Source organism: Pleuronectes platessa, chromosome 18 (assembly GCF_947347685.1).
Source record: "Pleuronectes platessa chromosome 18, fPlePla1.1, whole genome shotgun sequence".
NCBI classification, from domain to species: Eukaryota; Metazoa; Chordata; class Actinopteri; order Pleuronectiformes; family Pleuronectidae; genus Pleuronectes; species Pleuronectes platessa.
This window is the reverse complement of record NC_070643.1, coordinates 5,143,799-5,166,096: the sequence shown is the minus strand read 5'-3', so window position 1 is coordinate 5,166,096 and position 22,298 is coordinate 5,143,799. Positions and strand designations below refer to the sequence as shown.

The window sequence follows — 22,298 nt, the reverse complement described above, 5'->3', positions numbered from 1 at the left end:
ACTGAGAAATACTGAATTCATTCTTCCCGTCTGTCTCGAGTGTGACCACATGTCAAGGGGCCAAAATTACCACCTGGTAAATTACCTTAATGAGGGGTTCTTTTCATGAACACTAAGGATAGTGCCATATCTCACCATGTAAACGCAGTTGCCCAACTGTTGCCCAACTGTGCACACACTCATTCCCATTAGTGGCGGCTCACCATATTATTTGTCCTGCCACGTGTCATAATGAAAGACTTTTTTTTTTTGTTAAGTCTTTTCTGCCAATATTTTCTATGGATTTTACATGGGGAAGTTGAACGGTCATGTTAAGTCTGCAGTTATAAGCACTTTATAACAGGATTTTGGTTCTCGACACCCTGCAGCTTATCAGGTAAGTGTTCAAACAGTCCATTGGAGGAGTCTCTGCAAATTATTGTCGAAAAAGTTGCAGAAAAGATAAACGTGTGATGCTGGAGAAGGATTTTCTACAGCCTGGTGACCCAAAAGCTGTAAGGTGGTAAAGTGAATTACAACACCTCATAAACGGTGACTGAAATCAATTAAACCCCATATTGTCACTGGCTATTTTCCAAAAAGTATTTACTGCAGCTTGTGCAGTTCATCTTTGGTCATTTCTCTTTTAAACCCTCTTTTCTGTTCTTCTCTTGGCAGGAAACAGTAACTTCTGTATTGGTAAGTGCTGTACTGGCTGCTTGTTTTCCACTGGATTGGTTTTAAACCATTGGAATACTGAATATTTCGGTCTTTTTGCTTATTTAAAAAAAAGTACCAGGTCAAACATCCGGCACCCATTTTTGATACGTTACTGCCCCCTGCTGGGCAATATTATCTTCCTGCAATACTGAAGGGTGAGGACCACATTTCTTGACCCTGTAGTTTTAAAGGCTTATTCCCCCTAAAGACAACTTTGTTTACTGTTTACTACTTTTGAGGAAGTTTAATTATTCTGCTGTTGTTTATGTTGTCTATAGAAAATGTAACTCAAGGGGAAATTGCCTCATTTCATTATGATTCATGTTCAGATGCAAATGACGATCGTGCGTGATCTCATGTTGTGGAATAAACTTCAGTAACGGCCCACAATATTTAAAGTATGTTCCACATATACTACTTTGTCTAACTACTTATGTGGGATATTGAATTTGTAGTTTCTGTTAATTGATACAGTAAAAATGTACGATTTACAGTATGTGTGCATTCAGAGCGAAACTCAAATCATTGCCAGACATTATGGAACAGTACAGCAAAAATCGGAAGTCATTAACGCGCAGATGGGGGCTATACATCTGTTGTTTCTTTAAATTGATAGTCAAAATGACTAATTTACAAGTATCAAGACTTAAAGTCATATCAATAAATCAACGAGGTAATAATGTTTATGTCCTTTGAAATTCACTAAGTAGTGATTGGCAGGGTAATATCTGTGAATAATGGTGTGTTCATCTTTACAACAAACTGGACTGGTCCAACAACACAGACGTCATGCAGTAGAAGGGACAGAGTCGTCTCCATCTGCTGAGGGGACGGAGGTCCTTCCAAGTGGGCAGGACACTGTTAAGGACCTTTTAAGACACTGTGGAGACATCTGCAGTGTTGTACACCATGGTCGGCTGGGGGTGTGGAAGCCCTGAGAGGGAAAGCTCGGCTCTGGACTGCCCTCTGCACCTCACTGTGGAAGTGGGTGAGGCTGAAATCCATCATGAACAACACCTCACCCCCCCTGATGACACGTTAGGGGCTCTAAACAGGAACCGCCACCGCAAGTCCTTCATCTCCACTGAGGTCCGACACTACATATTTTATTCTTTTATGTACTATTGATTGAGTAACATAACCATGATGCAAATATTTTTCTTGGGCCCTCCCCTCCAATTAAAGTAGGTAATCATGCATGCACACACACGCACAGGCAGCAGCTTGAAGAAGAGCGCTCTGAAGTGGCAACAGTTAGAGCTATGGTGAGATACATCGCTGAACAAGGCTGCCATTGACCTGTGCTCCACGATGAGCATCTTGGCTAGATCCTTGACAATTGTTTGGATCTAAAGAGGCTCTGAATGCAGTCAGCTGGTCTGTTAAACTCAGGGAGCGATCTCTGCTGTAGTGCTCCGTGAGGTGCTGCACGTTGGCCAATCTATGACTGGCCAACATGGGCTCATCAATGGGGGTCCACACGGGACCGTAGGTGCCCCCCCCCCCCCCCAACAACCTTTGGGTCTGACGATTAAGCCGTTGCTTATCAGCATAGGATCTGTATAACAATGTCTCCTCTTTGGAGGCAACAAGCTTCCATATCTCCTTTAGGAGCAAGCACACTGGCGGCGGCTGTGGCTGAGGGGTAGAGTGGTCGTCCTCCAACCTGAAGGTCGGCAGTTCGACTCCCAGTCTGACCCATCTGCATGCCGAGGTGTCCTTGGGCAAGATGCTGAAGCCCAAATGGCCCCCCCATAGAATAACAAAGTGCTGCGAATAGATGCACTGTATGAATGTGTGTGTGAATGGGTGAATGTGAAACTGTACTGTAAAGCACAGAGTGGTCATCAAGACTAGAAAAGCACTATATAAATACAAAACCATTTACCATTTACACTGTAAATCTGTAAATCAAAGCACTGCTTTACCTGAGCCCCATATAACATCATGTGTCCCTACACTATTCATTCTTCATCATGACATTGTCAAAATGTTACATCGTGATGAAATGCAATGATGTTCTCCCCTGGTTCATCCTGTAAAGACCATCCACCACAAGAATAGATTTCTCAAACGGCATAAAGCTTCTAAATGATTAATCACTGTAACACTACACCCCCGCCCTACCTTCCCCTTGCCGTCATTAACACACATCACAACAACTCAATTTATATATTCATTTATTTGAATAAGATTTAAATCTGTCTCGCCCTGGCCATGGTGACCTGCGCTTGGCACCGGGTGTGTCCTTTTACCATCAGGATTTTAATGGTAACCTGAACAAATTATCCCGTCTTTTGAAATATCAAGACTATATACTGCAGTATATAAAAATATGTCCATTCAGTCTTATCAGGAGGTTTTTGCAATGCCACCACGATTCGTACCTCTGGGGGCATGACATCTACGGCAAAATCCAGAAGGTTCAACTCTCTGAGTCAGGTTTTGTGTATCCTGAAGCATGTGCCAACATCTCTTGTGAAGCAAATGTTTGGAATGAACACCAATGATGAGGATAGCGCAGGTGGGCTGATATCAGCTCTAGGTGTCCGTGATGGGTGTGAGACCAATGAGGTTGTTTCACCGGGCGCTGGTGTTACATCGTTCGTTCTCTTGCATCCAGTCACATGTAACACCATGTCCTCTCTGCGCATGATTGTCTTACTGCAGTTTGGACAATGGTAATGACCGGTGCCTCTGCACGACATGTTGCATCGGCAAATGATGGTGTCTGCAAAGAAAAAGGAACCTTACTGACTTTACACCTCAGAAACACAAAAGTGTACAAAACAACTTCATTACACAAAAATGTCATTCAGTATTCAATTTTCATAGGAAAGGATATCATTTTCATTACTCACCTTGGAGATGCACTGCATTGTGTACGTGGGCATTCAGGTGTCTCCGTATGGTGTCGCCTCGTGAGGTGATGAACTTCGGGCACAGAGGACAACCAAACTGATCAAAGCCGTGGTGGGATGTGCTCACTAACTGTCGTCCACTCCTGATTATAGACGGGTGCATCTGGAAAACAATTACATTTTCGGATTATTATGGGTCATTCTGGATTCATACTGAAGTTAACCAGTAACATACACATAGCACTAAACTATGGGCTCATTTGCCTTGCAGTATTTAAGCCAGGTCCTTCGATGGTTAGTTGTGGTTGTAGTCAGGTTAGTCAACTGAATTCTACACTGCAAGGTCTGAATCTCTACGTGTGCCAATCCAAGTCAACCCCTGCTGCCCAGCAAGCTAATCCAACGTGATTCAAACATTTTAACTTCAGATATTTAATAAGTGCTTACCATTACTTGTCCTGCAGCTATGGCATTAAAATGCTAACATTAGCTTACTGGTCAATTGTGACTATATCACTCTGAGGATGGTTCGATATATTAAAGTTCGATAAACAACATTGAATTAAACTTTGGAAAAGACAAAAAAGTTCATATAACTTCCTTAAAATCTTATAAAACAGGCACATGCAACTGCTAAGGTACCTGTTGTGCATACGCCTATAGAGGTGGCTATTGCACATACTCATGTGGAGATCCACCATGATGGCTGCATCCAGGTCCCTCTCCATTAGTGTCCTCTTGAAAATATCTTGAATTTCAATCTGTATTATGTATACCATTTATATTATTCTATATGTCTGCCTCTCATTGTTAAATTCCCCTATTTTATATTCATATAAATATGTTGGTGTGTGTCTGTCTGTATGCGGAGTGCATATCTCACAAACTATTATCACCTACAAACCTGGCATGTCTATAGGAAATTCCCCCAAAATGTGAAGTGCTGAGTTTGGTGCCATTGGACAACAAGGATTTGTTCCTCAATTAAAAAAAACAAGAGACAGTGTGCAAACATTCAACATCCTCAGAAAAACTACAGAAGTGGTCAACAACTGTGGGTCAAAATCGCAGCCAGATCTTTTGAAAATGTCATTATTTTCATTTCACATATCCGCGTGATACACAGACACAGACGGACTGACCTGTGACAGTCTCAGACAAACAAACAAGTGCAACACAAGGAAGAAACATTTTCAACCACTTAAAAACATCATGTCAATGAATATGAAGTGGCAATCTGCACGCTGGTTTTGGTTCTGGGTGTGAGTTGCCACCCCATATTCATGGAAAACCAGCCCCAGTGAGGCACGTCCTAAAACCACACCGGTGTGATTCCAGGCGCCATTTACCGCTGCCATGCCATATATACGACAAGACTTACAGATAGAAAAATATAATTAGATTGGGCAGGTTTCTCCTTTCAAAATAAAGGAATACGGTGATTTAATACCTTCACCTTCCAAAACGTGAAAAACACAGTGATATTAGTCATCCTTGAGCCCAAGTCAATGGTTGTGCCAGATGTAATGAAACCCCTTTGGGCATTCCTGATATATTGCTTTCACCACATGAGGTCATGTGACCTTGGCCTTTTGACCTTCCACCATCAAAATCTGATGAGGTCATCTTAGAGTCCAAGTGATTGTTCATCAAATGTGAAAGAATTCCCTCGAGGAGTTCCAGAGACATTGTGTTCAAAAGGCAAAAAAAGGTTATTGATCTTTAACTTTGACCACCAAAATCTGTTCAGATCATCCATGAGTCCAATGACTGTTTGTACCAAATTTGAGGACATTCCTTGAAGATTTTCTTAAGATATAACGATTTACAAGTATGGGACGAACGTAAGGTCGTATGAACAACCCCAAAACATGATGCCTCCAGCCACTGGCTGTCGCCGGCATGGAGGCGTAGTGATGGCTGCCTCATGTAAGATCATTCAAAACGTCAGTTGTGAGCCTGTGAAGAGAAAGTGGGACACACGTCATCTGTTACTACCTTTGAACAAATAGGGGATTGGTTTTGCCTCTGTGTTTGATTTGATACCAACCAATCAACACTCACTTGAAAACCCTCTGGACACCAGACAGGGAGAACTGCCAAAGAGAACAGTGAAGTCTAAAGCTACTGAAGTCGCTAGTTTGGGACAAGGCTGTTGTTGTAAGGCTCGTTTCTCATTTGCACACATTCCTTTAAGTTTGATATAATAGTATGAAGTCATTATTCAGTCCAAATTTAACTCAGCCCCTCTAACAATTGGAGCAAGCAGAGTGACAAACAACACTTCTATTCAAAAATGTTTTTAAAAAATTTAATTTTTGGCAGTTATGTCACAATTTATACATATATTCCACTGCTATTAGGTAACTAAGATTCCAGTAAATCCATTTCAAGCACTTAATAAATTATCAACATTTGTGAAGATGTATTTTCACAATGAACTTCAAGAATTTCTACAAAAGCATAGAACTTTTTCAACTTTAGAGCCAAATTATCTCTTTACAATATGCTCTAGCTCTAAATTGAGCCTCTGTATGTTCATAGCTAAGGTTGTCCAGAAATAATAATGAACACGTGGGTATCATGCTATATGTTGGTAGGCCTGCTCGATTATGGGAAAAATCATAATCACGATTATTTTTGGACAATATCAAAATCACGATTATTTAAATGATTATTAATATTTCATTTTCACCGCCGATCACCACACACAACTCGCTCCTTCACTTTACAGCAGCTTGAGAGTGAGAGCCAGTCAGCTGGGCCGCTGAATGCTTTGGGGGAAGAACTGAATTGCGCATGTGCGTCACTCGATTATAGTAGTTTGGAGATCGTTTGACCCCATAATTGTAATCACGATTAAATTTCGATTAATCGAGCAGCCCTATATGTTGGTTTCAATTTAAGAAGCTTAAATTTCAGAAGACATGAATTATTACTGTACCTACCTCACAAACCAAACAATACTACTTACAGGGAGTTTCTAATTGTTTGTGTCCAGACAGGACACATTGTGGTCCCGTTATCTATTTTTAACCAACTTGCTGTCTTCAGTCTCAGGTTCAGAAGAGTCTTCAGTCTTGACCACAGTAATGTCAATCAGGACCTGAATCCTTGGCTGGTTCAGGTCCTCCAGAGTCCCCTCTGTCCTCCTCAGCCTGACTCGGATGAAGCTGCGAGGACTCACCTACACACTGGTGGGCCTTTAGCTGATAAATCCAGCTAAATCTTTCGTCGCAAATGCTGCAACTGAGCGGTTTCTCTCCTGTGTGAAGTCTGACGTGTATCTGCAGACTGTCCTTTCGACTAAAGCTTTGACCACACTCGGAGCAGCGAAATGGTTTCTCTCCGGTGTGAACTCTGAAATGGGCCTCTAGTTTGGCCTTGTAACTAAATCTTTGCCCACAGTCGAGGCAAGTAAATGGTTGATCCCGTGAATGAATCCTTTCATGCATCTGCAGACGACTCTCGTGATCAAATCTTTTACCGCACTCGGAGCAACTGAACGGTTGTTGTCGTGTGTGAATCTTTTCGTGTACCCGCAGGCAGCTCTTTTGATTAAATCGTTTGCCACAATTGGAGCAACTGAAGGGTTTCTCTCCTGTGTGATTCCTCAAATGTGCCTGCAGACCGGCCTGATGGTGATAACTTTTACCACACTCAGAGCAGGTAAACGGTTTCTCTCCTGTGTGAGTCCTCATGTGGGATCTCAGATACTCCTTTTGACCAAATCTTTTGCCACACTCGGAGCAACTAAAGGGTTTTTCCCCGGTGTGAATGGCCTCGTGTGTTTGCAGTTGCCGCTTCAGCCTGAAGAGTTTCCCACACTCAGAGCAGCTAAACGGTTTCTCTCCTGTATGAACCGAGACATGTGTTAGCATATCGCCCTTTATCCGAAATCTTTTCCCACACACAGAGCAGCTAAAAGGTTTCTCTCCTGTGTGAATTTTCAAATGGGACTTCAGATGCTCCTTGAGGGTGAATCTTTTATCACACTCAGAACAACTAAAAGGTTCCTCTCCAGTGTGAGCGGTCATATGTGCCTTCAGATAGTACATACGGCTAAATCGTTTGCCACACTCTGAGCAGTTCAATGGTTTCTTGTCAGTTGTACATCTCATATCACTTACAGGCTTAGGCTCCCTGGTCTCTATCCCATCAACATCAGTGTATATGGCCGTGTCCTCAGGACATGGTTGTAAATGTACATCAGGACCAGAGTTCCCGGCTGGTTCGGGTCCCCCACAGTCCTTTCTGTCCTCTTCAGTCTGACTCTGATAAAGCTGTGATGACTGAGTTTCCTCTTCATCTCCTTCAGTTTTCACAGTGTCAGGAGTAAAGGTGAACTTGATAATGTCAGTCTGCTCCAGTTCCTGAAGCTGCTCTCCCTCCTGACTGATCCACTGTTCATTTTGTTCCTCTTTGATGTGGGGGGGTTCCGAGTCCTCCTGGTCCACACTGGGGATCCAATCCTGATACTCAGAAGGAACCGCTTCCTCATTCACCTTTAGTTGCTGGACGTCTGCAGGGGAGAGTAGAGCGGGAGGACATTCATTTAGTTATTTGCACACATGGAAAAAAAACCGCCCGACAGTTGCATCATTGAACGTTTAGACTTTGGAGGTGAGGACAGTGTTGCTCCTCTCCTTCAATTGGTCACTTTGTACACTCCAGTTCAGAGCCAATCTATCATATATCCCACTGCTGTCAATATAAAACTAAAATTCTACAAGGCTAAAGACTCTCTCACCCTTTAAAAAAGCTGGTCCAGATGCCCCTGTACTAGGGCGACCCTGTGATCTAACAGCGTATAAAAAAAGGAGAAATATTTTAGTGTTTGCAAAGGCAACAGAAAATCAATAGTCCGACGTCTCTGGCACGATTGCGGTTGTTCCGCACCAGTAATTACGTCATTGTTGTCGTTTAATTCAAGCATGCCACATTAAATACAGTCAGTGGACAATCCACACCAAAGATTTTAGCATATAGGATAAAATGGTGAATGTCCCTTGTACATAATATAAATATATTATATTATAACTAATATTTAATAGATAATATTTCATGTCTGCTACAACTCTCACTCTTTTAAAATCAATTGTTTGTTGCTGCCTTTCAGTAAGTCACATCTGCTGAGGCTTCTTAATTCATTCATTGTCTCTGCAACTTTGATTCTTATATTTGATCAATTTATTTTATTTCCTATTCTCTGAACTTTAATAAGGATTTCCAATTGGACCTGAATGTCCATTAATACATGTGTTTAAACATTCATACATTATGGCCGATTTTACCTCCAATTAGTTTGATCCGATCTCCATAAATTCTTATCAGAGGAGACACAACAAACAGCTGTCACTCATGAAGTGTAACTCTCAAATGAGGTGAGAAAGAATTGAGATGGCTTACTCTTCATTTTTTTCAGTAAATACTTTAGATATCTGATCGCAGATTTTTTTTTAAGGACAGAGTCGTCATTGTTTTTGCAAACGCCAGAGGTTTGTGTTTTGCAATATCACCAGACTCCCTTTAAAATCGTGCAATTTTGAGCGCATTTCATGTTTTTTTTCTTTATTTAACACATTTCATCACGCGTTTATTTGCATATAGAGCGGGGGATTCCGTCATGACTGGTCTGTCTGATGGGGTTGTGTAACCTCCTGTGCTGTGGTCTACTGTGTGTGGCTCCCGGGTGAGAGCCTGTCACAGCCCGGCTGGAAAGGCGCTGCGTGGTGTGAACAGAATGCACGCTCCTTTCTCTGGTATTAACGCTTTTCTTCATTATCTGTTTGTGGTGTGAAAACATCAGATTTCCACAGTCAGAGAAAGTTAAGATGTATCCCCCACACTCAGGCTCTTACACAAGTTTAATAGAAGGGAAAAAAGGAACATCTTCTTCAACAAATTCTGAGTAGGATTCAGTCCTGTGGTATTTATTTTCATATAGAGCAGCGCACACTTTTGTTTACACGTCATATTTCGTGTTCTCTCCTCTGCCTCTACTCACTCAATGCATGATGGTATATATTGATCTGTTCCCCTCTATTTCATTCAGACTCATACATCCAGACAGAACTACACGGCATACTCGTTATGTAGTGGACATTAACCAGGAGTGAGGAGGTCTTTCACAATAACACATTTTGTTGGACGATATATTGTCCTGGAAATTATTGCTATAAATTATATTTTTTACATCATTTTGAGACCATTTTATACCACTGATATAATGACAATACAACAATGCAAGTACGATCTTTCAAAGTGAAATAAACTTTGAATTTTGGAGAATGTTCAGTGTGTTATCTGAAAAATGTGAAACCATCCTAAATAAAATTAAACATAAAACCACACACGACCAAAACATCATACAAAGTGGACTCTCTGGCTCTGTTAACAAAAATGGTTTGAGTATTATTTTAATATTTTGTACAAAATATACTTTAACAGGTTGATGGGATGGTTATGCTTTAGAAGAGTTCCACACAAACTGACAGTGACATTTTAGTAGTTTATTTAATTGATGGTGTCGGATCATGAAAGATCTAAAGTCATCCCTCTGATCCTTTCTTCGAAGAGCAACCACGTCTGAGTGCAACTACCCTCTGGCAGCCGGCCCCTTCTTGGACATTGGGTTAAAAAACCTGGCCCTTTGTCAGACAGGAAACGCGGCTTATCAGTGAGACACAACTCTGAGCTATCGTGATACAAAGGCAACACCTAGCGATCTCTCTGTCACTGGATCAACTGACCCGACGAGAAACATCTCTGTCACTGCACAAGGGTCTGCCACTGCAATGGAATGCTGCAGACATGTTAACAGAGTATCTCCACTGTCGGAGGGAGCTCAGCAGCATGACACTGCTCCTCTGTTCTTCTCTAATAACTCACACATAAAATTTAAAACGAACCGCTGATTTCATATTGAAGAACTCGTCTCCCGTCTGCAGGAGTGTGTGTGTGTGTGTGTGTGTCTGCTTGTGTCCGTCGCTCCTCACACACATGACGTTCACATTTATTAAGCTATTAATCAATGGTGTCGGATCATGAATCTGGATTGTTCCCGTCAATGCAGCCTTGATGTCCTGGCTGTGTGCGTCACGCCTCATCTTGTGTTCTGTGTGACAGGTGTGTTTTAATATGCGTTCCATACACTCCAAAGCAAATCAAACAAAAAGCAAAGTTCAGCCCTGTTCAGGTCCTAATAACATCTGATTACCGTTAGTGTTCGTTTTTATTGTGTAAAGTGAGGACAAACGGTACAAGGATAAGGACATTATGATTTGTGTCTGCCCGGATCCCCAAGCAGCAGTGGCAAAAATGTTGTGTTGTTCTGGTATTTAGTTGAGTACCTGACTTTTATTATTGAAATACAGTCCTTATACCAGAAACCTCCCATTGCAATGCCGCTGCATACACACAGAAGAAACTCTGCCTATGTGAACAACAGAGATCGTTTCCTGTCGATTACTTTGTCTTCATAATCGTTGGAATCCATAATGGTGATTGAAATCCAATTAATCGCCCTGCCAGATACATCCTGCTTCTGCAGCCCCCGTATTGACTTTCCTTGAACATCCAAAATATAAACTTTTTTGCCCAAACATTGCTCTAAGGAAATGTTACATGTTCTTTACAGGTTCTAACTTATTAAAAAGATATCTTGCTTTTGAACTTCGGCAAAAAAATTATTGGAAATCTTCACAAACAATCAAATTAAGTAAACAAAATGCGAACACCTTCCTGTTTGGATGTTTGACCTCAGGAAGCCAAATAGTTGAATGTGTGGAAAAAAGATTACGATTGAGAAACAGCAAATTAACATGTCTTATGTTGTTGGTATTTTATCCATCTTATCTACTTTATCTATTTTTACTATGATTCACTATATTATTATAATGTTATATATACATATAATAGAGTGGATACTAATGGCTGGTATGAGTAATGGGATTTGTGTAATTATCTTCATAAATACCATATTTTTTAAATCAACAAACACTTTTAAAAGGATGGACGTTATAAAAACTATCGGTCGTGCACCAGACTAAATAAGTTTTGGTGACGCCCATCTCTTAAACACGATCGGCCATCTCCAGCTCGGCAGGGCTCGGGTGTTTCCGGCTCCAGGGAGCAGGGACTGACCTGCTCGGTGCAGCCTGACTTCGGGCTTCAACACGGCATCGAGCAGCCTCCTCTGGCGGCAGATCTCCCGCTCCGACCGCTGCACGATGTCCTCGTACTCCGCCACGGTTTCCTCGAACAGGCCGACGATCGCCTCCGCCGCCGCCTTCAGCCGCTCGATGAGCAGCGGCCTCAGCATCAGGACACGAGCCGCTTCCGGCCCTCTGTCCACCTGCAGCAGGAAGTCCTCGGCCGCGGCGCTGATCCGCTCATGTACTGACGCCCGCATCAGCTGCACGGCGCACATCGTCCCGTTCCTTTCGCGGTTCGAGTCCCAGAGCAAACAAAGAGTCAGCTGGAGGTAAATACAGACCCTGACTTCCGCGTCAACGATAGTTTTTCTTAGACGCGAGCGCAGCACGGCGCAGAGCGAACGGCGACCTCTGCTGGACTGGAAGATAACGTTAGCTGCTGTCTAACGCTGGTTAAACGATCAAACCTGTTTGACATGAATCTGGTCAGCTTCTGATTGACACTTACCCCGCCCCTTTATGTGACCCCACCCCCATGAAATCAAGTGAACTCAGTCCCATGACATCCATGTTTGCAAAAGTCCTGTTGACTAGATTTAGTCAGAACAGTAAATAAACAGTCTGGAGCTGAGGTGTCCCACTTTACCCAATGTCCCAGATTACATGAATTCCCTCATGTTAGTGTGAACGTGTAGGAGTGGGGGTGTGTGCGCGCTCGCTCATATACAGCTGTTTGGGAGTTAAGACTGGGTTTTAGGGTTAGAATTCGGTTAGGTGAAGGGTTAGGGTAAGTTGTTTGGATGGTTAGGGTTAAGGTAAGGTGTACAAACATGTGTGTGTGTGTGGTTGAGATAGTTTTTCTGCCAGCGTGGACCTGCAGAGTGAAAGAAACATGGAGATAGAATGAATCAAATCACGAGTCCAGTCTGAGTTCACACGTAAAAGTATTAGGACATACATGTATGTCTATTGTTACGACTTTTGTTTTTATAGCTAGATTCAAATTGTACAGGGTACCAAGCAATACAGGGCAGTATAATAGTTTATATATTTAATAATGGCTGGTGGTGGTGCAGTGGTTATCACTCTCAGATCGCAGTAAGGTTTGAACCCGCCAGCCGACCAGCACCATCTGTCTGGAGATCTCCCTGTGTCTGCGAGTGTTTTCTAGGGCTTCCTCCCAAAGACCATGAAGTAGGTGTGAATGGTTGTTGGCCCTGTGATGACCATGCGACCTCTCCAGGTTGAACCCCACCTCTCTCCCAATGTCAGCAGGCAGTGGCTCTAGCTCCCCCCACCACTGTCAAAAAAGAGAATCAGCTCAGGCTGTTTATGTCTGGAGATGCTCTTCTCCTTTTGACTTTTTGTTGCTTATGCTCCAGCTACTAATAGAACCGAGTGCAGCCTTTCAACAATATATTATGTACATAAAGATTTGGATCGATACAAGAATGAAAAAAAGGAAATGGTAAAACACCCACACCTACTGTACATCAATGTAAGTTCATTTTTGGATTAATAAAGGTTTTGGGGGGGGAATATTAGGATTTTGAGGCTTCATAGTTTTCCCCTCATTGGGCCCGATTCACTGTACATAGATAATGACTGCATGAGGATTTTCTTATGTATATTTTCTTTTTTATTTGTTTCTGCTATGTCGACTGAATAGTTTTTAATTACAATAGATTTTTTTTACAAACAAAAACACTTTACTATGTGTGACCTAAAAAAACTAGAATGGAACTCATATGTCCAGAAATTCATATTTAAATTCAATATATTTAGGTTATTTTTGGGATCCGCACCCAATTGCACAATAGATATCAAGAACTATGAATTTTCAATAAAAACGTTAAAGCGAGTCGTCTGAATGACTAACTTCTTCTTCAAAGACGGCCTGTTCTCCGTGCTAGTACCTACAACTGACCTCTAGAGAGCGCAACAGTACAGAGAATGAAAACACGACTGACAAGTATGAATATAGAAGAGTAACAGTGTTTGGTTCATCCTCTGTCCAGGTTAGGGTTAGGGTGAGTTCCTTTGGACTGAGCACATTTTCACAACACATTTTCTTTAGAGTGTTGTCACTTGACTGTATCTTCATCCTGAAGGCCTAGAAGTTGTTTTTAATTATACGACTTGACACACGTTTAGTTTACACATCATGTTACTCATCTTGTGGACACAGTTTTGTAGTAACCCCAATGATTTCATCAAAGCCCTTTTCAGACATGAACTCTGGGGAATGTCTGCAGAATTGGGTCCAGATTTTCCCACATGAACAAAGCAGCAGTAAATTCTTCACTCAGACACACACATTTCTTCTGAGTATTCAGGTGCAGCAGGAAGAGACAGGATGTAACGTGTTAATTCTGCTATGGAGATCACATTTTTATTTACATCATATTTACACCTGTTTCAACTCTTGTCACGAAAAACCTCACATGACATCTTTGTCAGCATCTTCTACCTGTTTGGCAGCTTTTTCATCCTGAGGTATTTTTACATCGGTCGCATGTTAGAAACATCCACACACCTACTCGCTCACAGGGGATCCTCCAGATGACCCCCTGCTGTGTTCTCACATCGGCTCATGTGGACATTCTCCTGAGTTTTTACTAGGGGGCTGGCCGGAGAAACTCCTGAAACTCTCAGTGAGACATTTGCGTTCTCACATACACCCCCTCCGGAAAATGAGACGCTCAGTACATGTGTGAAAGCAGCTAACTGATGTTAGTGAGACTTCCTGATTCAGTGAAGCTTAACTAAGTAAAACCACATCATGCTGCGTATTGCATGATATTTTGTCTCTTTATTGAAGACCTTGATGGAAATAAATTCAGATCTCTTACTTAATGATTTTGTTTCCTCTGGTATTTCCTTACCCTTCCAAATGAAAACTGACTTTCCATTAGCATGTTTTGTTTTTGATTTAAGTGCAGCTTCTGGCAAAATATCAACTTTATTCTGGAATAAGAATAAAGAAAACAATCTTATAGTACATAAAAGCTTCAAGCTTATTTGTATGTATCAAGCAGACTTTGCCTGCTCACATTTCCCCACTAATGCACATATACAGCACATGTAGATATCAGAACGTATGATCCAGGGACGACGACAGCCCGATCACCGGGGTGAGATGTCAATCACTGCAGGGATGGAAAACATGGTTGTGCATTCGATAAGCAGCGCACTCCGCCGAGCCGTGTCTGAGTCCGTGGGCAAACATCAAAATTGTCAGCAAAATACGCTGCACACTGCTTCATATGTGTCAATTTGTCTCTGAGCGAGTGATGTGCGAGTCCAATGAAAAATTCAGCACCTTATTTGCTGCTGCCTCAGCCGTGTATGAGGGGAATAATAAATAAATCCAAGGCAAACATCTTACGAAGATTTAATGTACATTTATTCTTAACACGTGGAACATATAGTATAAAGATTTCATACTGAATAAATGATATTCATTAAGCCAAAAAAAGGAAAAAAGAGGAATTTACATCAAGTTTTAGCTACATCATCTGAAATACAAATATGCAGAATCCGCATCACTGGAAAAAAAAATAAACAAAATAAACAAAATTAAAATGGTTTCTTCATCAAGGTCTAGTTTGTCATTTATGAAGGAGCTCAGATGGAACCGCAGACATGATTCTTGTTATATTCTCTACACCCAGACTGGAGACAAACTGAAACTTGAAGTTGTGTTTGTTGGGGGTGGCGTTGGACAGCAGCTTAACACCCTCCCACCGCCCCCACACCCGGAGCGCGATACGAGCAGAGCGAGGCGCCAAAGGAACGGAGAGGGCGGGCGTCAAGTAATCACATGGCGCACTTGATGCAGGGGGAGGGGGGAAGGGGGGGGGGGGGGGGCGACTGGAAATCATCAAAGATTAAAAATGGTGAAGAGCAACAGAAGTTGAGAAAGAGAGAGAAGTGTAATGTACAACATCATATATACACTGCAGCTCGGACTGCATCTAGAGTTGAGGACCAGTCCTTAAGAGGTGACTTTTTAATATAAGGGTCAAGTCATACAATCAAGGGACAAAGAGAAGAGGTCGGGGTGTTGTAGGTTCACCATACTTTGGGGGGAAAGCCGTTTTCTCTCTCGACATTAACTAAAACTGTTTTTAAAAACTACAGTTTGCTGCCAAGCCAGCGTATCTCAGTGTGAAACAGTATTATTACAGTATGTTTACAGTTTTTTAAGGTGTACAGTACAGAAAAAAGTCCTACAATCTACTGCACAGGCCTCCCATGACAGATGTCTGTTCACAGCCAATACTGTGGTTCCTGTGGGGCTGAGTATATAGCATCCAAAGTTACAGCAATTATACCACACCACAGTCCGTGAGTCTATGTAGCCTCCAAACACGAACCATAATATTGTTTAGTCTGTGCCCTCCTCTCCCTGCCGACCCCCAGCGGGAGGAAGCGAGCACACGTATCCCCCAAACTCACTGTAAACGAGACAGCAACTTTGGTTACAGTTTATTCTTTTTTTTTTCTGGAGATTTTTCTTTAATTAAAAAAACAAGTCTTTTCCGCAGGGCAGCGCAATCTTGTCCTATGCCTGGGTCCCAATCTGATCTTCTTTGCCATTATCTTTCCATTTCAGACGTTTAAAATCCACGGCTACTTCATGATATTCCTTCCTTTAGTGAGAAGCAGGGGTAGAAAGACAGTGGAATCCGAGGTGATTTTGCATAAATAAAAAAAAAAGACAGTCAGTTTTGCTCTTTTCATTCTCTCTCAGCAGACATACGCACACGCATACACACAAAAAAAAGGAGGGTGAGGGGAACAGAAAGAGGCAGAGCTGAAACCTCCCACCGGCTGTCATGACTGGCCAATCAGAAATAGTACGTCACAGATCACTTGGGACACCAGAGAGTTCATAAGTGGGGACACTGAGATGTCCAGTAGCCGCGACTCGTACAAAGTGAACTCAGAGTGGTTTTCTTCTACCTTCGCCAAAGCGTGCAGGGCTCGGGCCGCCCGCCGCATCATGTCAACGCTTGTGGGCTCAAACTGGGGCCCGCCCTGCATTTGTAGCAAGGAGCTCTGGCTCTGCTGGTACTGTGTGGCAGCTAGGCTGTCCTCCAAGAAGCCCAGCAGGTTACCTACGCTGGCTTTCTGCACAGCAATAGCCCGAGCGGCCATGCTGTCACCCTGGGCGAGATTCGCCAACAGGACGACCGCCATTTCTCGGCAGACGGCCACCTTGCGCTCTCCGACTAGACGCACCAGTGAGCCGTAGAGTTTCTCCATGCGACTGAACGGCGGTGTTGCGAGAATGAGGTCAACGTTGTTGTCCTGGATGCTGAGCTTGCTGAGGGTCTCAAGAACCAGTCTCTGGGGGGAAAGTGAGCCGTGTGGCCCCAGCGTGGGGAAAGGGTCCAGGGCCTCCGCTGAGGGGCAGACAGCCCAATGGAGCAGGCCATCCAGCAGTGGCAGGCATATACTCTCTGGGTAGATAGAAAGGTCTAGCTGGCCTGAGATGTTTGCAAGAGTGACCAAACAGTTCTCCCTTAACACCTCGAGGCAGTCCCACCACCACTCGTCCCTCTCGCAGCTCACGCCCTCATCTTCTTCCTCCTCCTTCTCGTAGGTGACCGGTGCTTGTTTGCGTTCTGGGTGCCTGTGGTGGAGCAGCACCAGGCGGCCAAGCAGCAGCAGGAGGCCTGGGTGTTTTGACATCTCCAAATCGTTTCCTGGGACGAAGGAGAGACTGCGGACTATGTTGGAGATGCAGATGCAGCGCCGAGCTAGCGAGTCCTGCCAGTCCGACAGAGTGCTGAGTGGCGTCTCATCTTTACTGTGAGGCTCGTCCTCCAGGATCTTCACGTTGCGGCGGCTCTGGAAGTCGGGGTTGATGCTGAACAAGTACTTGCCGTTTTCCTTCTGCTCCTCTGCGCCTCCACGAACCACTTCCTCTGTGACCGACCCTGGACGGGCAGATAGTACGTCATCAATGGTGGCAGTGACTGGTGCGCTGATTGGAAGTGGAGGAGTGGTCTTCTCTGCTAGGGACTTCTGAGGTTCAGACGACTGGGTTGGCTGTGCCAGGGGTTTATCCTCCTCATTGGACTTGGATTTCTCAGGATGTTCTGTTGCCATCTCTAGAAGCTGGACCTTCTTACGGCTCTCAGCGGCCTTTTGCAAGCGTTTCCGTTGCTTGAGGAGTTCCATCCTACTCTCGAAGTGGGTCTGGATGTGTTCGGTAGTGTCCCCCCCACCAATGCTCCAGTGTATCAAGCCGCTGTCAAAGCTCTGCCGCTGCCCAAGCTTGGATGAGTGGTTCAGCAGGAAGGGATTCTTCTTCCGCACGACCTTGATGGGGAGTTTATCAAACTTGCTAGCCTGCTTGGGCTTTTCCGAGTGGAGGTTGGGGTCCACGGAGGACCCTGAGGTAGAGGTACTGGGTTCCTTGATAGAAGGCTTCCTTTCCTTCTCCTCGTCCTCGTCCTCTGAAGACTTGTCTTTCTGGGAGCTCTCCTCCTCCTGTTTCACCTGGATTGGTGAGGAGGTGTCAGGGTTGGCCTTTGAATCCTTTACCTCCTCATCGTCTTCGTCTTCTTCATCCGTGTCCATGTCCTCACCCTCTGGCATGAGGATGTCATCATCAGAGTCCTCCGCAGCATTGGGGTCAATGAGGGTGCGCTGGCCGGGGTCCCCTACTTCATACTCCTTTAAGATGCCGAAGATCTCAATGAGGCAGCGTCTAAAGTACTCAACCACCAGCTCGAGGAATCCAGGAAGCTGTTAACAAAAGGGGACAGTCAGTAAAATAAGCTTCTGAACTCAGTGCGACAAGTCTTTTTTTGCGCAACAGATGTGACATGCAACTTACCGAGCACAAGTTAAATGTAGAAATGCTGTTGTCATCATACAACAGAATGTTAATGGTGTCCAAGGCCCATGTGCTTTCAGCTAGTAGGCCTGACTTTAGTGACATCATCACTCTCCAAGCCTCAGGAGTGCCTGTGTTAAGACAAAAACAGAAAGCATGTGATTATTATCAGGTTTAATGATCTGTACCATTAAGTTTGATTCCAAAAACAAAATTGATAAAAACTTCTTAATAAGCTCCCCCCATCAAGCACGATGATCTTCTGAAATACCTTTAGTAGCAATTCATACTGTGGCCATAAACCGATTCGGACCGTATTTGCCAAATATACCAGTATATACGATAAATATATCTTTAAGACTGGGTACACAATTGCGTGCCTCTCCTTACAGAACTGGATGAGACATACATGTCTCATCCATGATGTCATCGTTTTCAAGACATGTGACTGATGAATGCATCATGATTGGTTAAAATACATTATGGGATGATGTTGTTTGTTTTGTTAGCACTCTTAGGTGCAAAACAGTTTTTTAAGAAGCAGCTCAGACACGTTTGCTGATCTAAGCAGGGGGGATATTGAAATCTCTCAGATTTTATGTGGTCATTTTAAATAAATACTCAGAATTTAAAGTGCATTTTCATTCAGCAGATTAGAAACAAACACAGCCCTGTAGACTATGGCTTTTCTGTAAAACTGTTCTCAATTGGCGGTTTATCTTCTGTGATAGTGTCTAGTTCATGTTGTGGAGTAACATTTTGCTCTTGTACCTAATTCCAGGTGGTTTAATACATGTACATATCTGGGAAGTACTGGGTGAACATTGAGATAAAAGTTATGTACCTATGTCTTTTATGGTTAGCCGCCGGCGGGGTTTAAGGTGAGGTTGTGAGGCCTCAATAGAGCCTGGAGGGAAGGCCACGTCTCGCCTGATCATGGGTTGCTGCACGGGGGCCTGGCCAATGTGGGAGGCAGGTACTGGAGGTCCGGCTTTCTGCACCTTAATGCCCGGATGCATGTAAGGGGACTTGCTGGGGGACGTCCTGCTTTCCATTGGCCGGGGCATGGGCGCTGGACTTGACACCTGAGGAATGTGGTTCTGGGAAGTCTGGTAGGTGGATGGCAGGGGTCTGGTCATAGGAGGTCCAGAACCACCAGGGCCAAATGGTGGCTGCCGCTGGTTGACGTGACCAGGCCACTGGCCCTCGTGGTTCATGCGTTGGTCTGATGGCATCATCTCCTCCGAGCGGTTCATGCCATGGTAGCCGGGGCCCTGGCCGGGTACAGGAGGTCCCTGTCGGTTGGGATAGTTCGGGTAGCCGATATCAGTGCGACCCTGCCACATTGGTCCTTGGGGGCCATCGGGGCCTGAAGGCATGGCGTTCGCCATCATCTGGGGAGGCATTGGAGACTGGGAGTTGGGGCCTGCAGATGACGGTCCTCTTTCCCGACCAAAGGGAAAGGGGAACTGGCCCTGTGGGCCCGGTGGTCTTCGTTCACCTCCAGGATACGCATTATACTGGTTATACATGTCCGGTTGGCCCTGGGGCCCCGATGGCTGTGGACCCGGCTGCTGCTGACCACTGTAGGGGACACTGTACATTTCACCCTCATGTCGCTTGGCAGGAGGTCCATACCCTCCATCGACAGGACGCTTGTAGTTCTGTCAGCAGAAAACATCCAGCATTAACAACTGATCATGTCAACGAAAACATTTCTAAACAACAATAATACTTTCATCTGTTTAATAAAATGAAACCACAAGTAGTCAGGTCTACAAATAATAAAAGATAAGGTGAAATGTTAAAATAGAAGGATTCAAGTTGAAATGAGAGTTTTTGTGAACCTAGAACAAAAAGTTCTTACCGGTTGCTGCTGTGGGTACATTCCTGGCTGTTGATTTGGGTAAGGGCCACCAGGGGGAGCTCCTTGGCCAGGGTACTGATTGGTATAGGACTCATGCCTGAGAACAGTAACAAAAAAGTCCATGCCATTGTTATTTAGACAGCTTTAGTATAAAATTCACATGCTTTACACAGGCACACGCATTAAAACAACCATCTTCCTCCTAATACAGGCCAGTCTAAACACTAGATGGTACTGACCGTTGCTGTGGTGGAGGGCGGCTGGGTGAGTACATCCCTGTGTCGGCTCCAGAAGGCATCATGTTGGGCTGAGGAGCTCCTGGTCCCATGCTGCCATCAGGGCCCATGCCTGGCTCCTGTCTGTGAACGCAACAAACAACAACTTTCAGTTCATCTGACTTAATTAGACACAGGACCATTTGTAACCACTGTTCTGTACATTTGACAATAAATTGAATCAAATTGTACTTACCTTCGGTCATATCCGTATGGGTACTGTTGCCTCTGGCCCATCTGCATGTTGCTCATGGGGCCTGGGGGGCCTCTGTTATACTGCTCTGCCATCCCACTGTTGGGTCCTGGCGACATGAACTGCTCTCCAGCTTAAAAACAGAAAAACACAATAGGTCAGTTTCTGTACCAACAGAAGTCCTGTACCATCTCATCTGCTGGTTTTGCCTGCCGCTCACCTTTCCTCATGCCACCGAAGGGGTCCTTGGTGGACTCGTAGGGAACCATCCGCCCCATCATCTCTGGGCCGCCCATCGCAGGCTGGTAACCCTGAGAGTTGGGAGTCAAGGCGTTTCTTCTGGAAAATGCTGGGTCGCCACCATCAGCAAAAGGGTCTTGCAAATTCACGCTACTCCTACGGGAGAGCAGGAAGCTTGTTAGCAGAATGTTGAAGTTGAATTCTGTGAGTCTAGTGATATATATATTTTTTCCTAATATTTTCAAGACTCCTACACACTTTGTTTTTGAAGTTCTTGTTAATTTCTAGTTTGGATTGCTTTGATGTTAACTAGTTCAAGAAAATGGGAAATAGAGTGGTTTTAATAAATATTCTGTTGCATTAAGGCACTTTTACAAAGAAGTTAGAATAAAAAATTAAAAAAAGATTATCCTTCAGTACGTTTGATTGAAAACGATGGGAACCATGTGCAATGAATATATCTACTTTCATTGCAAACGTTTTTATTTATAATAATTGTAACAAGCTTATTTTTTGTGTCATTTTCTCAACACCACAGAATGATTTTGTGGCTGCTGTATCGTACCTGACGCCAGGCATTGGAGGCAGCTGTGTGTGTGGAGTGGACGCCGGAGTAGGGGGCTTCAGGTCTCCCCCCTCGGCCATCGAACTACTGGTGGACTGAGGCGTTTGTGGCCCTTGCAGGGATCCAGAACCAGCTGCGAAGCAAAAATAGACATGATGAATACACGGAAACGAATATCAAGTTTCCCAGTTTGTAAAATTTCAACAATTCAAAGAACAACCAGCCCACCCTCTCTCTCTCTCTTCACTCCAGGTATAAAGGCCAGAGTTGATAGTCAGGCAGGATAGTGATGTGGATAGGCTAAACAGTGGCCATCGCAGTGCTTCAGGAACACACCCCCACCCACCCCCCAACAACCACCGATGGGTTCTCTCTGAGTCACCGGGAAAACAATGATCTAAAATCCTAACTGACAGATTACTGCCCGGACAGGGGACACAAAGGTGTGTGTGTCTGTGTGTGTGTGTCTGTGTGTGTGATTGGGTGTTTGTGTGTATGTCATAAGCCGTTTTCAGACATGAACTACGGCTAGAATCCAGAGAATCGGCTACAGAGTTTACCAGTAGTTTGCCTTTCACGCACAGCGGGA

At 44.0% G+C, this 22,298-nt stretch overlaps 2 protein-coding genes and 1 long non-coding RNA gene across 4 annotated transcripts in view; 1 reads left to right on the top strand and 2 right to left on the bottom strand.

Moving 5' to 3' along the window:
- The first annotated feature begins 248 nt into the window (after window positions 1–248).
- LOC128461197 (uncharacterized) lies at window positions 249–1,617 on the top strand. The gene is made up of 3 exons (XR_008342254.1): window positions 249–376; window positions 658–678; window positions 1,484–1,617. It is a non-coding gene; the product is annotated as an uncharacterized LOC128461197 (long non-coding RNA).
- A 1,245-nt stretch (window positions 1,618–2,862) lies between these two features.
- LOC128461221 (gastrula zinc finger protein XlCGF57.1) lies at window positions 2,863–12,177 on the bottom strand. 2 transcript variants are annotated; one of them, XM_053446042.1, is made up of 4 exons: window positions 11,706–12,175; window positions 7,691–8,082; window positions 3,561–3,723; window positions 2,863–3,430 (listed from the first exon to the last, which is right to left on the bottom strand). In XM_053446042.1, the coding sequence occupies exons 1-4, from the start codon at window positions 11,989–11,991 to the stop codon at window positions 3,138–3,140; spliced, it is 1,134 nt and encodes a 377-aa protein (XP_053302017.1). In that variant the 5' UTR covers window positions 11,992–12,175; the 3' UTR covers window positions 2,863–3,137. The 2 variants fall into 2 exon arrangements, with proteins under 2 accessions (XP_053302017.1, XP_053302016.1); XM_053446041.1 differs by lacking the exons at window positions 2,863–3,430; window positions 3,561–3,723 and having other exon boundaries at window positions 5,858–8,082; window positions 11,706–12,177.
- Window positions 12,178–15,105: 2,928 nt separating this feature from the next.
- Window positions 15,106–22,298, bottom strand: part of arid1ab (AT rich interactive domain 1Ab (SWI-like)) — a 52,940-nt gene continuing 45,747 nt past the window's right edge. Inside the window, exons 13-20 of the mRNA XM_053446040.1 lie at window positions 21,710–21,842; window positions 21,125–21,300; window positions 20,908–21,037; window positions 20,676–20,795; window positions 20,437–20,533; window positions 19,414–20,233; window positions 18,570–18,700; window positions 15,106–18,478 (exon numbers count right to left, since the gene is read on the bottom strand). Of these exons, the coding sequence (XP_053302015.1) occupies window positions 16,556–18,478; window positions 18,570–18,700; window positions 19,414–20,233; window positions 20,437–20,533; window positions 20,676–20,795; window positions 20,908–21,037; window positions 21,125–21,300; window positions 21,710–21,842 (3,530 nt within the window). The 3' untranslated portion in view covers window positions 15,106–16,555. The remainder of the gene's footprint in view (window positions 18,479–18,569; window positions 18,701–19,413; window positions 20,234–20,436; window positions 20,534–20,675; window positions 20,796–20,907; window positions 21,038–21,124; window positions 21,301–21,709; window positions 21,843–22,298) is intronic.

Coding starts and splice junctions, on each gene's coding strand:
- LOC128461221 (XM_053446041.1), bottom strand. CDS start 11,991: ATGTGCGCCGTGCAGCTGATGCGGGCGTCAGTACATGAGCGGATCAGC. Junction 8,083..11,705: donor AGTCAGGCTGCACCGAGCAG/GTCAGTCCCTGC, acceptor TCTCCCCTGCAG/ACGTCCAGCAACTAAAGGTG.